This window comes from Salarias fasciatus, chromosome 11, assembly GCF_902148845.1.
Source record: "Salarias fasciatus chromosome 11, fSalaFa1.1, whole genome shotgun sequence".
Classification (NCBI taxonomy): Eukaryota; Metazoa; Chordata; class Actinopteri; order Blenniiformes; family Blenniidae; genus Salarias; species Salarias fasciatus.
Genome location: NC_043755.1, coordinates 3,901,331 through 3,915,418, shown reverse-complemented (window position 1 = coordinate 3,915,418; position 14,088 = coordinate 3,901,331). Strand labels below are relative to the sequence as shown.

The window sequence follows — 14,088 nt, the reverse complement described above, 5'->3', positions numbered from 1 at the left end:
AAATGAAAGATTGTTCATGTGGTTCTCATCACATTTTCCCATGTTCTATCCATCCATCCACTCATCCATCCACCCATCTATCCATTAATGAATCCTTCAAATCTTTTAGGTGATCACTGAAAGTGACACCTTCAACCAAATTTGTCTGAAACCTGACACACACGTCTGTTGGGATAAACTTCTAGTGAACGTAGTAGTTAACACTCTTGTCTCGCAGCAAGAGTATCCCCAGGTTGAGTCCTACCTAGAATCTATTGTCCAGCAATAGAAAAACAACATGTTGCTGGATTGTGTAAGGAAGCCAGAGAACAGTGCGACAGTAAATGCACCAAGTGAGAAAACACAGGGAGACCATGTGATCTCCTCAGAGAGGGCCCTTTTTTGTTTTGATTCATTCAATTTGAGTCTGATTTTGGTTTGATGATTGTGGATGAGAATGTGTCCATTTGACTGATTAGATGAAGCATATTGAGACTGCTGAATAAGTTTGATTTAAAGATTTCACACAACAACAACAACAAAAAAAAAAAAAAACAATCAGACAAAGTAAATTTACAGTAACTGTAGAAAGGAGCATTATAAGTTTAACTGTCCACCGGGAGAACAAGCCATGAAGGGAACTCAACTCAACTCAGCTTTAAAAAGCACTTTAGATCAATAGTTGTGGTAACAGGGTGCTATAAGCAGGGAAATCTAAAAACAAATAAAAATACAATAAAACTATGAAATGGTGAGACTCAAATAGGAGCAGAGTTTCAAACTGGGTTAAAAGCTAAAGAGTAAAAATGTGTCTTATAGTAAGATCTCTTTGAAATATTGACACTGAGGGGGCCTGTCTGCTGCTCAGTGGCTACCGAGTATCACATGAAACATCCAACTAAAACGTCTGAACCACAGTAGACGATCATGGCTCTGTGGGGAGAAAGAGTATCTTGAAAGCTGGCAGTCTTTTTGAATTTGGGTAATAAAGTGATCAAATCACTTTATCAGCTGGGTGACAAAGTGATTTGTGAAATAAATATCAGTGATCTTGACGTTGGTTCCTAAGAATAATGTTTCCTGTTATTAGTTGGTTCATATCATTTTCCTTCTTAGAACTTCTCTTTTTCCATTTTTGCAATTAACAGAGCAAAGGAGCCAATCAGAGACAAGCACCGCCCACCAATGTTGTTTTCTCTCTGATTTTAATTAAAAAAAGGAGACAGTCTGAGACTCCGCGGTCTGTTCTTTGTGTGTGTGAGTGTTTTTTTTTTCCCTTTTGTCTAACTTCAGAAGTAGGAGAGTTTCCAGTCATGAAGAAGACCTGCAGCTCTCAGCTGAGGCGCTCTGCCGTCCTCGTCCTGGTCCTTCACAGCCTCACTGCGCTCTCCCAAAGTAAGACTGACTGCTCACAACTTCACTATCATACAAACACGCGAGAATTAAACAGCATTTTTACCGTCTTTAGTTACAAATACACACTGAATAAATCCTGCGTTAAAGGAGCAACCTCCTCTAACGAAATAGATTATTCAGGAGAAATCTAATCTCTGTTTCAGAAAGTTTATATTCTGAGGTGTATATCGATCATTCGTGTTATTTTCTGTCAATGGAAGGTTTGAAAAGATCACAAATTGAGATTTATCAAAATTTCTTGATTAGAAGAGAAATCCCCCTTTCTATTCATGTGGCTACAGAGTTTAGAGAATGTTTGGCAAATTAAATGAGTTTACTTGGAAGAACAAAATTAAGGCAAATAAAGAGCCATATTCGTTCCAGAAAAGTGGAGCAACAACCTGTAGCTTGGTTATTATTTTACATTTATCTTACAATTCTTGGTGACCTTTCAATAAATAAGGGTTGGGTCTTCATGGTTCTCTTCTGGAGTCATTAATAGCCTCCAGTAAACAAAGTGTTAAACTCCTCAGCAATCTTAATGAGGAAAATATGATTCAGTTTATGTAAGGGTTCTGGAGTCTTCCTGGATGTAGCAGTGTAGTCAGTTACAAGCTTAGGCTACAGATCTCTCTTCCTGTACGTGTTTTCTAAAAGTGACCAAAATCTAGAGAGAGACAGATTGGTTAAAGGAAAACTGCTGAGACTGCTGTAGTGGCAGAAATATGCTACATAAGTAATTTCCATTTACAGCAACATCTGGTTAAATCTGGATTAGTCACATAATACATGACTTTTTACCTGAATCTTCTTTGTATCTCAGTTTTGTTCCTTTTCAGTTATTTTCTGCTCACTTACACAGTAAAGAGTTGGATGCTGTTTTTTCCTCATTTTGTTGTCCTGAATTTATATTAATAACATTTTTCTCTTGTCTTTTTTCTCTGCAGTTGACCATGAAATCACATATGTGGTTGGTTGTTATAAGGATGGTCCAGCTCAAGTTCAGTTTGAATTAGATTCCGAGGAGATGATGTATGCGGACTTTGACAACGGCACACTTGTATACACCTTTCCTTCTTTTTTCATGTTTGACCCAACTAAAGTATTTGATACAGATGAATTCTTTAGAAATGCCAGAAAAGCCAAAAAATCATGTCCGCTTGTTTTGACATACGTGATCGGAGAAGAGAAACATCCACCAGAAAACACAGGTAAGGGTCATTTACTGTACTTCCTTGACAATATAGTCTCTCTTACAGTAAATAAACAGTATCTTGGTGAATGTTCTTATTTCTTTTTAACTTTCTTAAAGATCCCCCTGAGAGCATCCTCTACTCTGCTGAAGAAGTGAAGTTTGGAGCTGAAAACACGCTCGTCTGCTTTGTAAACCACTTCTTCCCTCCTTCCATCAAAGTCAGCTGGACCAAAAACAACCAGCCGGTGTCAGAGGGGGTGTCGCTCAGTCGATATTATCCCAACAGCGACCGAACCTTCCAGCAGTTCTCCACCCTGAAGTTCACCCCAAACAAAGGTGACATCTACTCATGCACTGTGGAGCACGAGGCTTTGAAGAGTCCCAAAACAAGAATCTGGGGTGATTATGCTGAGCTGCTTTTTAACATCGAGGTCACAATCTCTTTACACGGAGATATTGACATTGGCGTTACTGTTAAAAGACAATGTATCATCCACACACACACACACACACACACACACACACACACACACACACACACACACACACAGTCTCGTATTTCTATCCTCGTGGGGACCGTCCATTGACTCCCATTCATGTCTAGCCCCTAACCCTGACCCTTACCCTAACCCTAACCCACACCACAACAAAGCCTAACCCTAAAGAAATGTTTTTGCACTTTTACTTTTTTCAGTAACAACAACATGGTCAAGAAAACACTGTTTCTCCTACTTAGGACCGGAAAAAGGTCCCCACAAGGCACGTCGTTCCACGTTTTGCTATCCTTGTGGGGACATTTGGCCCCGACAAGGATAGAAATACAAGAACACACACACACGCACACACACACACACACACACACACACACACACACACACACACACACACACACACACACACACACACACACACTCCTGCATCATTTCTCCCTCAACAAATTATTGATAAGCTTGAAATTATACATAGCTCATGTGAGCATCAGGTAAATTTCAGGCAGATTTTGAGGCAGATTTTCTCATGTTAGTACAAACTATTGGATCGTTAAAAAGCAACATCTTGGAAGAGCATAGCTGATAGTTATAGCAGGGTTTAAATATGCTATTAAGCAGTGATTTGTAACTAATTGATTTTCTTCTCTATTTCCAGAATCGGATGTCGCTCATGAAAGTCACTCAGTGGGCTGGGACATTTACTGTGTTTTGGGTCTGGGCTTTGGCTTTCTGGGAGTCGCTATTGGCACATTTTTGATTGTCAAGGGACTCCAAAAAAAGCAATTAGTTGCTATTTGAGAGATTACACTGAAGAATGTTGACTGACGTTTTTTATTTGTCACTTTTCTTAAAAAAAAATATCTACAGTGGTTATTTGATTTATCAGTCGATACTGTGATTGATTCTGTTCTTATTTTACTCCATTTGCATTAGTATTTTATAATTTGATTTCTAAACAGTGATACATAAATAAAATGTCCATTTTCCTTTCTGATTTGTTGTGATTTCTTTCTTAATGCTGAATATCTCACCACAGAGACAAGTGAGACTTGATTAAAGGGATATTTAAACATTTTGGCAAATTGGCCCATTTAGCGCAATTCCTTAGTCATTTCGAACAGCATACTTACTTTTTTTGTGAGGGCGAGCTGTTGTTTATTCAGAGGTGAGTCGGGGAAGGTTTTCAGGACGGACACAATGGAAGTGAATGGTATTTTTGCTTCCCCTCGTCAAACTCATCACATACAAAATCCAACAATCCAAAAACACTTTGGTGGACACGTTATAGTCCGCACATTCACTACGCTGTGAAATATTAATGCAAAATTACCAGATTGAGTTGTTTATGCGAAGATTGCTAAGACGGAACTACTTACTAAACATGGCGTCTGAGCGTAGTGATGTCAAAAGAAAAAGTAGTTCCCAGTATTTGCTTCAGTGTAGTAACGCTACAATATTATTTGTTGGTGTTCCACAGCGTATTGAATGTGCGGATTATAACGTGTCCACCAAAGTGTTTTGGGGTTGTTGCATTGTGTATTTGATGAGTTTGACGAGGGGAAGCAAAAATACCATTCACTTCCATTGTGTCCATCCCGAAAACCTTCCCTGACTCACCTCTGAGTAAAGAACAGCTCGCCCTCACAAAAAAAGTAAGTATGCTGTTTGAAATGACTAAGGAATTGCGCTAAATGGGCCAGTTTGCCAAAATGTTGAAGTATCCCTTTAACTGTGTGTTTATATGAAAACATATCAGACATATCCTAGAATTTGTTTAATCATGGAAATACATTGTAATGTTTATTTCTAGTTTATTAATTCATATTTAATTTATCCTTTATGAATTGTTCAATATTCCTGGATGAACTGGCCACTCCAGCATGGTTGTGCAGTGGTTAGCACTGCTTTTTAACAGCAACAAGACATAGACTGGACCCTTTGTTTGCACGTTCTCCCTGTGCCTGTGTGGGGTTTCATTCCTGATGCTCTGGCTTCTTGCTACAATCCAGAAACATGCTTGTCAGGCCGGGCCACCCTTTAATGAAATCTCTCGGTAAAAGAAAATGTTCTGTAATTGAGCTGTATTTGCTCACAAAATGAGTCCTCCAGTATGAACATTAAATCATACGGTGCATGTTCTGCATGAAGGCGTGAAACAACTCTCAATAGTGTGAGTGTGTGTGTATGTTGATTGTGTATATCTCTTGGTCTATTTTTCAATACACAGGAAGGACAGAAGAGTTGCATTTTTACTCAGTGAATACTTTGTTGTCGTTGGTCTATAAGTATAACTCCTCTTCAGCATAACGATATACCCCGTGTAACTCTGCTGAATATTATGACTATTGTTGTTAGGGATATACATTAATTACCACTACTACTATGGAATAATTGTATTAACTGCACATTAGGCCTTTCCTGAGAGAAGTACACCAAGGTTATAAGATGTTCTGCTAAAGTGTAAACATAACCACACGTTCCGGAGAAGCCAACACACACTCACTAGTGTTCCAAAACATACTGGATAAGGATGTCAGCTCTTGGTTGGCAGCTGACATCAATATCAAATTGTCCAATTGCGAACAAAGTCCAACCTATCTGTCGGGGCAGGCCCAGCCCAGAAGAACATGGAATAAAAACTCTGTTTCAGCAACAATCAGGATCCTTTCGGGGCGAAATACTTTGTATCTTTCCCTGTAAGGTCCAGCGCTGAGCATTACATTTGGCTATACTTAAATAAATGGTAATAATCTGAAGTCAGTTGTTTTGGCATTCTTTATACCAAGCATAGAATAAAAGAACCGGGTGGAGGCAGCCGGACAGAAGTCCTGGGCTCCAACATTGTTATAAATGATCTAAAAATAGATTGTTTGCTTTCTGTCATAGTTCTGCTCTTGTAAATGACTTGTCACTGGCAAGTAGTGGTAATGTTTTTTTATGATCTACACATCTATGCATTATAATACAATGCATAATATGATGAATATCATTCTGTAAAATATAACAAGAAAAAACACCTGATGCCATGGGTATACCTTTAGCACAGTAAAGCAGATAAGATTTTACAAGAAATGTTATTGTACACGAGCTGCTGCTTAGAAAATAAAGTAATATAAAGTGCTAAAAAAATAGGTCAGATACCGTCAAGTAAGGGATGTAACAGGGCTTTAACTCAAGAGCACATTACGTCTGAACTTGACAGTCAGAGTTTAACAAGCTGTTTCCATAGCAACGAGGACAGTATAAGTATTGTTTCAGTGCTGTGGAGGGACAGAGCAGATTGTAGTCGACCATGGTCAAAGGGTGGGCACACCCTGCAGGTCCGTCACAGGGCAAACAGCATACATAACAACTGGAAACTGATAAACTTCACACGTTTGTGAACTGTGGGAAGAAATAGGCCCGTAAATACAGATTGATTAATTGCCCAGAGAACTATGAGAACATGCAAACACCTCTCAGAAAGAACCAAAACCCAGTCAGACAGATGCATCATACACGTCCAGGAACTCAACCTGTGTTGTTTAAACAAGCTGTCACCCCATGAACTGGGCCACACCTTATTCCCACCGCACCCGTTGCAGAGAAGACATGCTGGAAAGTCTGTTGTTTCACTTCCTCATATTAGCAGTGTAAGTTCAAGTAATTTGTTTCCCGTTCCATTTTGGCTTTCACTTCGTCACCATGCAGGCTCCCAGCTTGTCGTCGCCAGTGCCATGGCTGTTGTTTCTGCTCTTTTCTCCTGCCGGTAAGCCACATTTTTAAATGAAACATCTCGTGGTTCTGCCGAATAACATTTATTCACCACAAATCCTTGTTGTGCTTCACGTTTCAGATTCTTACTTTGGCTACGCCCTGATTCGTTGCCAGTTTAATTCCACGCGAGACGTCATTTATCTGGAACAATTGTTCTTCAACAAAGTGTTTCTGGCCGAATTCAACAGCACGCTGGGAAAATATGTGGGATACACAGAGAAAATGCGGAAAATCGCTGAAGAAGTTAACAAGAGCAAAGGGTTTCTGGAACAAGCAAAAAAGAATCAAAAGCAATGTGAAGACAATCGTGAGCTGGTCTATGATGTCCTGTTGACACCAGGTAATTGTACTAATACCAGCTGATATATCTGATAAAGCTTCAGAATACACCTGCCTGCAACATTTACCATTCGTGAAGATAATTAAATTAAATTAAAGAGAAACTCATCTGTTCAAGATTAGTTTTATTCAAAGCTCATGGGAGTAAAATACAGAACTTTTCCAACAAATTACATTAATGTAACTTTATTGTGCACTGGAAAAACCTTTCAAACTAATATAGAACTTGCATATATATGAATAAATCTGTGAATTTACACAGAAAAAAGTTTACTTTAGGGTTGCAGTGACCTCTAAGTTTAAATCTGAAGAGTCACTGGTTGTTAATCATTCTGTTGTCTGACTTTAAGATTATATTGATAAATGACATCCCTATGGATTCCCGTCTCTTTCCCACCGATGCATCCCTCCTGAAGCTCTCTTGCGCCCCCCGGCGGAGGGTCATTCCAATATTCTGAAAACCATTGGCACACAATATATCAGTTTTTTTTTTATCTCATGTTTTGCAAAGCTGTATTCTGAAGCATTCCAAAAGTCAGATTTTTTTGCACACAAGATGCAGTAAATCCAAACATTTTGTTGCATGTTGAGTCATTTTGAATTTCTCGTTGTAGTTGAGCCTTCTGTCACGCTGAGGTCAGTTGAGGCAGCAGGCATGTCACATCCAGGAATGCTTGTCTGCAGCGCTTACGATTTTTACCCTAAAAACATCAAACTGACATGGCTGAGGAACGGACACGAGGTGACCTCCGACGTGACGTCGACAGAGGAGCTGTCCAACGGAAACTGGCTCTACCAAATCCACTCACACCTGGAAATTAAACCCTCCCCTGGAGATAAAATCATCTGTAAGGTGGAGCACGCCAGCCTCATGGAGCCCAAGCTCTATGAGTGGGGTAAGACAGTGAGGTGTTTTTAATAAGAGACTTTTGAAACAAGTTGAACATCAAACACAATCGTCTGTGTCATAAATTGTGTTGTTTGTGATAAATGTGTTTTCAGAATCAATCACAACATCAGACAAGAATAAGATCGCAGCAGGGACAGCGGGGATTGTGCTTGGCCTGGTCTTTCTCATTGCCGGAGTCATTTTCTACACGAGGCACAATAATGGTGAGACACATAACAACAAATTATCCCTAAAAAATATCCACAAAAATGTCTCCAGCAGCATGGTGAAAGTTTGAGGAGATAAACACGAGGAGCCTGTAATTTATAACCAATTCCCTTTTTTCAAGTTCAAAATTTTTGGTGTTTTTTTTTTTGTTTGTTTTTGTTAATTGTGTATTTGAAATTCCACTTGTTGTTTTCTGTTTGTCTTCTAGGCCATCAACCTGTGCCCACAAATCCAGGAATAAATTAAGGATTATGTACCAGCACATGAACTGAAATGTTTAAACATACAGTCATTCCAGGTGAAAGACTCAGAGTGGACTAAAGAAGCATTATGAAGTCAGACTCAGAAAACAGTGGATATCCTGTCAGGAGTTGAATGATAGCAGTGTTTTTTTTTTTTAATTGTTTTATTTTATTTGTAAAGTGATCATCTGAATAAAGTAATAAATAACTTTATTTACATAAACACTTTGTTTACGCCTCATGATATTTACTAAGACGTTATTGGATGTAACCAAATACATTTAACCTTTCTTCTACTAGAAGAAAGGTTAAATGTGTTTGGTTGAGGGCGAGAACAGTTACCTCTGTTTTTTTCTGGGTTAATTTGTAAAGATTTCTCACACAATAACTTCATTTATGCGCTGACTCGGCCAGTATAAGGGCCTATGGTCATTCACTGACACTGATATATGGAGCTGTGTGTCATCTGTGTGGTTATGATAGACGTGATGTTCCATGAGGTGAGGAAGAGTGAAAATAAATGAGTCCAAGGACCGAGTCTTGATAAATTCCACAAGTGATTTCCATCTGATTAGATTCATCATTATTTACTGACACAGAAAATTCCCTTATCTTGGAAGTTCATTTTAAACTAACTTAATGCAATTCCAGAGATTCACAACAATTTTTCAAGTCTGTCAAGCACTATGTTAAAGTCAGCTGTGTTGAAAGTAGTGGGAAGATCCAGTAACACTGAACTGAAACTCCATATGTGTTTCTGCTCACATGACTGTCATTCAGCACTTTAATACAGAGGGGAAAAAAAGTATTTATTTAACCACTGATTGTGTAAGTCCTCCCACTTAAAATGGGGGTAAAGGTCTGTAATTTTTGTCATCGTTACACCTCAACCGCGAGAGACAGAATGTGAAAAAAGAAATCCAGAAAATCACATGGGATTTTCAAAGAATTTATTTGGAAACTGTAGTGGAAAATAAGTATTTGGTCACCTACAAAAATTCGTGGCTCTCACAGACCTGTAACTTATTCTTGAAGAAGCTCTTCTGCTCTCCACCAATGGTTCCTGTTTGAACTGGTTATCTGTATAAAGGACACCTGTCCACAGCCTCCAACAGTCAGACTCCATACGCCACCATGGGCTAAGACCAAAGAACTGTTGAAGGACACTAGGAGAAAAAATTGTAGACCTACACCAGACTGGAAATAGTGAATCTCCAATACACAAGGAGCTTGGTGTGAATAAATCAACTGTGGGAGCAATTATTGGACAATGGAAGACATACACTAATAATCTCTCTCCATCTGGTGTTCCACACAAGATCTCATGTAGTGGGGTCAATATGAACATGAGAATGGTGAGCAAAAATCCCAGAACTACACCGGGGGACCTGGTGAATGACCTGCAGAGAGCCGGGACTGAAGTTTTAAAGGTTACCATCAGTAACACACTACGCCAACAGGGAATCGAACCCTGCGGTGCCAGATGTGTCCCTCTGCTTCAGCCAGCGCATGTCCAGGTCCGTCTGAAGGTTGCCAGCATGTGGATGATCCAGGAGAGGACTGGGAGAATATCATGTGCTCAGATGTCATACACAATATCATGTGCTGGATCAGTGGCTGACTAAATACTTTCTTGCTCTACTAACTGCAAGAGCAGTTTCCATGTTGTGGCTTGACCTAAAGCAGTGTTTCCCAATCCTGGTCCTCGGACTTTTCTTACTGACAGACTTTTGATCATGCCACCGGCGATCTGAAATCACCGTTCTTTTAAACAAAGCAGTATGGGGTCTCTCTCATCTCTGGTGCACCTCGATGGATACTGCCTCTGACCTTTTCTGTTTAATAACTCCTCGATGCGACTAAGCTTCAGTGTTGCTGATCTAACAAGCTCCTTCACAGGTGAGCAGGAGCTGCTGGGACCAGATTGATTCAGCTCACCCTGAACACTTTCAGATGTCTGATGTTGTGGTCTTTAGCTGCCTTGAACTTCTCTAATTCGGTTTTCATTTGTCTAAATGACAAGGAAGTACTGTGATTCAAATTTATAGAGTATTTCTTTGTTGAATAGTTCAATATCAAATTTGAAGAGGACAGAAAGAGAACTGAAACAATATCTGTAGATCAATATTTACATTGTATTGTTCTTTAGTTCCTCGTGAGGGAGTTTGTGCAGGTTGGTTCACAAAAGATAGAAGTTGAATACACCATGTCTACTTAATTAGAATATTATTCATTTCCATTGCTGATTTTTTAGACTGTGTTGCAAAGACATGATTTGAGGAATGTTGGAAAGAACCTCTTCAAGAAAGTTTGAGATAATATGTTACAATCAGCTTCAGACAGTTTTATACAGAAAGGCCTTTAACCTTTAACCTCTAGCTTTTAACTCTAACTGATTACATTTCACAGTGTTTTTGTGTTTTATGCTGTTTACTGTAAAGCACTCTGTGGTTCTGTAACTGTGAATTGTGCTATATTGTAAATGAGGAAAGGCGTGAGGCGCAGTTCTTTGGGTTGATCCAGCATTCAAGATGAGTGTCGGTCAGAACACAGGAGGAGGCAGAGGTTTGGCTCTTCAGATGTGTTTATTCTTTGATGCCCGGGATCACAAATCAGTTCTGGAATAAATCATAATAATAAACAAATCAGCTTCAGTCTTTGTATTTCCACTTAACAGGAACATAAATACTTCACTTAATGACAAATAATACAAATGTATAGGTGAATAAACGCCACCCGCCCGGATACGCGGGTGTATGAAACGAGCGCTCCTATAACGTCATGAAAGACCGAGCATATCACTTAACCCCGCCCGCCTGGAATGCGCAGGTGTAGGAACAAGCGCTCCCACCAGTGCAAACGCCGACAATCGGCTTATCAATTAAGGAAATAAACACGGCGTAAACTACCGGACGGCACACAGGCACGAATTGGTAGCGGCAGGAACAAACATCTGTCTGTAATAAGAAAGGACGGCACAGCACGGGGAACACACGGATCACAGCTGACAGGGACCAACGCAGGCTGCGGATGAACGGTACTCACTTTGGTCAATTACTGTGGATCCGAGGCATCAACCGCATCACGCACGTCTGTACGGTGAGGCAGGAAAGGTGGAGGAAAGGCCAGGCTCACAAGAACAGGTAATTTAGGCAAATCTGAAGGAGCAGGGTCTGCTAGCCTCCATGCTCTGCTGAGCACTCAAACGCCACAGCTGATGACACGACGTCATCTCCGGCTGCCAGGAACCAACCCGGACGCTCCCTAACCCAGCCTTTTATACAATATATATATATATATATATATATTTTTTTTTTCTTAATATGTGGCCCAAAATATTTAAAGCGACACTAAGGGACTTTCAGTTTTCATTGATTTTGGCGGTGCCAGTGGACAAAAGCGGTCGTGTTTTGCCTGAACGAATACTACAGTTCCCATGAGGACTAGCGCGCGGCGTCGTAAAATGCTGCTCCCGGTGGCATGCTGAATCTAATGGTGGCTAAATGTTATATCATGATGTGACGCATGCCGTAAAGCAGTCTGCACATTTGAAGTTTTTTAGTGTGCAGGGTTCCTACCACCTTTCTCACAGCTTCTTAGTCCAAGTGAAAGCAATACTGACGCCCTCAGTCCGTGACAGAGGGGTCATTCAACTAGTTGTAAGTCGATGTACGAGGGGGTACCCACAAATTCCGGGAATGTGGTCATAAAATACTAATAATAATGAGTTTCGACTTCTGGCTGTCAGATGTGCTGCAGGTAAGCCTCGTGCATATCTGTGAAAAAGCTGGGCTCCCAGAGTTACACTGACGCCTGCCAGGCACTATTTATAGTAACAGAGTGCAGCTCCCGTCTGCGCTTTTTCCAAAATGGCGACATTAACCGGAAAGCCAGAGCAGCGCGCAAACATTAAATTCTGCTTTTTGCTTGGAAAAAACAGCAGCAGAAACACTCACCTTGTTGCAGCAAGCCTACAAGGATGATGCTCTGGGGAAGAATCAGGTCCATGAGTGGTTCGGGCGGTTTGAGAAGGGCCAGATGTCCGCGCGTCAGGTCCGCTCAGACATGGAAACAATGCTGAGCTGCTTTTTCGCTGTCCAGAGTATCATCCACAGCGAGTCTGTCCCTCCAGGTCAGACTGCAAATCAGGACTACTACATCGAAGTCCTCAGACGGCTCCGTGAGGATGTGAGGAGGAAGTGGCCCGCGTAGTGCCGGAGTGGAGCCCGGTTGATCCACCACGACAGTGCGCCAGCAGACACGGCGCTGCGCGTCACGCAGTTTCTGGCAAAGAATGGGATGATTCTCCTCTCCCATCCGCCTGATTCGCCAGATGTAGCCTCGAGTGACTTTTTGTTGTTCCCAAGTTGAAGAAGGAGCTGAAGGAACAGCGGTTTGCAGATGTGGAGGAGGTGACAGAAAGAAACGTAGCCGGCACAGAATGACACGATTACGCACGGGAGTCACGACACATTCGTGAGGTGGGAGACACGGCTGGAGCGCTGCATTAATACGGATGGAGATTATTTTGAAGGCGACGGTGGTGTTTTATTTTGGAATGTCAGAAATGAAAAAGTTACAATCAAATTCCGGGAATTTTTGGGTACCCCCTGGTATCATCACAAAAGATATTAAAATGTTTAATTAAGGTTGAAAAGTTCCTTAGTGTCGCTTTAAATAATGTCCTGTCACAAATAAAGAAAATCATCCTGACATGCATATCTTTAGGGACAAGCTGTTGTGTGGTGGTTAACACTTGACTCACTTTAAGGACATACTCAGTTTGAGTCCGCTTAACCTGGACAACGGTTAATCTGTGTACAATTGGTATTCTGGTATGTCAAAACAAAAAGCAGTGTTAAAGGCTGATTAAAAACTCTTGATTAACAGTATAAAAGCCAACATGTTTTTTTTTTTTTTTGTAATTATTATTAGGTAATTAATCAAGAGTACAGTGAGAAAATAAACAGGATGAACTCCACATAGAAAGGTCTTTTTTTGCTGTGAGGGACTAATCAGTATTGTGATGGTCTTGTTTCATCATCACACTTGTTAGCTTCTTTTATGGACCATGAAATGATCAACCTTAAGATATTCGACTGTGAAATATGCCATTGAACAGGATAAATGTAAAATAACCAGAAAGTCATGTCTGTGACCTGAGGGAATGAAAACCAATTCATTTAAAACTTCTAAAGATGGATGAGTTTGTTGTGCCACTGCTTTTAAAAATTCAGGTTCACTGAGCAAAATTTGAAATGTTCCAGTTTAATCTAATATGAACAGTAACCACCATAATTAAAGTAAAATCACAGATACTCATGATGCATGCTGTACATTGATCTAGACATAAATTTAAGTAGATATAAGCAGACATCAATCCCCCATATAATTTACACTGACACGTCTGGAACCTACCTAATGGGGCCATAACTGCATTTGCACTTCATGCCACTAGGTGTGCTGTTGGCATGTTCAACCTTATTTTACACAGACACCACAGAAGAAGAAGGGCCTCTGAAGTGTAGGCTCTCTCTGCATATTGTGAGAAAAAGCTGGCAGGACGTGGCAATG

The 14,088-nt window shown here is 40.4% G+C and overlaps 2 protein-coding genes across 3 annotated transcripts in view; both read left to right on the top strand.

The window, feature by feature from the left end:
* The first annotated feature begins 1,292 nt into the window (after positions 1-1,292).
* Positions 1,293-3,858, top strand: LOC115396435 (H-2 class II histocompatibility antigen, A-U alpha chain-like). The gene is made up of 4 exons (XM_030102312.1): positions 1,293-1,374; positions 2,322-2,585; positions 2,687-2,968; positions 3,716-3,858. The coding sequence occupies exons 1-4, from the start codon at positions 1,293-1,295 to the stop codon at positions 3,856-3,858; spliced, it is 771 nt and encodes a 256-aa protein (XP_029958172.1).
* Positions 3,859-6,697: 2,839 nt separating this feature from the next.
* Positions 6,698-14,088, top strand: part of LOC115397158 (H-2 class II histocompatibility antigen, E-S beta chain-like) — a 22,158-nt gene continuing 14,767 nt past the window's right edge. Inside the window, exons 1-5 of one of the 2 annotated variants that reach the window (XM_030103363.1) lie at positions 6,698-6,808; positions 6,896-7,156; positions 7,770-8,051; positions 8,158-8,268; positions 8,481-8,722. In XM_030103363.1, coding sequence (XP_029959223.1) covers positions 6,745-6,808; positions 6,896-7,156; positions 7,770-8,051; positions 8,158-8,268; positions 8,481-8,518 — 756 coding nt within the window. In that variant the 5' untranslated portion in view covers positions 6,698-6,744 and the 3' untranslated portion in view covers positions 8,519-8,722. Of the gene's footprint in view, positions 6,809-6,895; positions 7,157-7,769; positions 8,052-8,157; positions 8,269-8,480; positions 8,723-14,088 lie in introns of those variants that run through there. The other variant, XR_003932440.1, reaches the window with a different exon arrangement.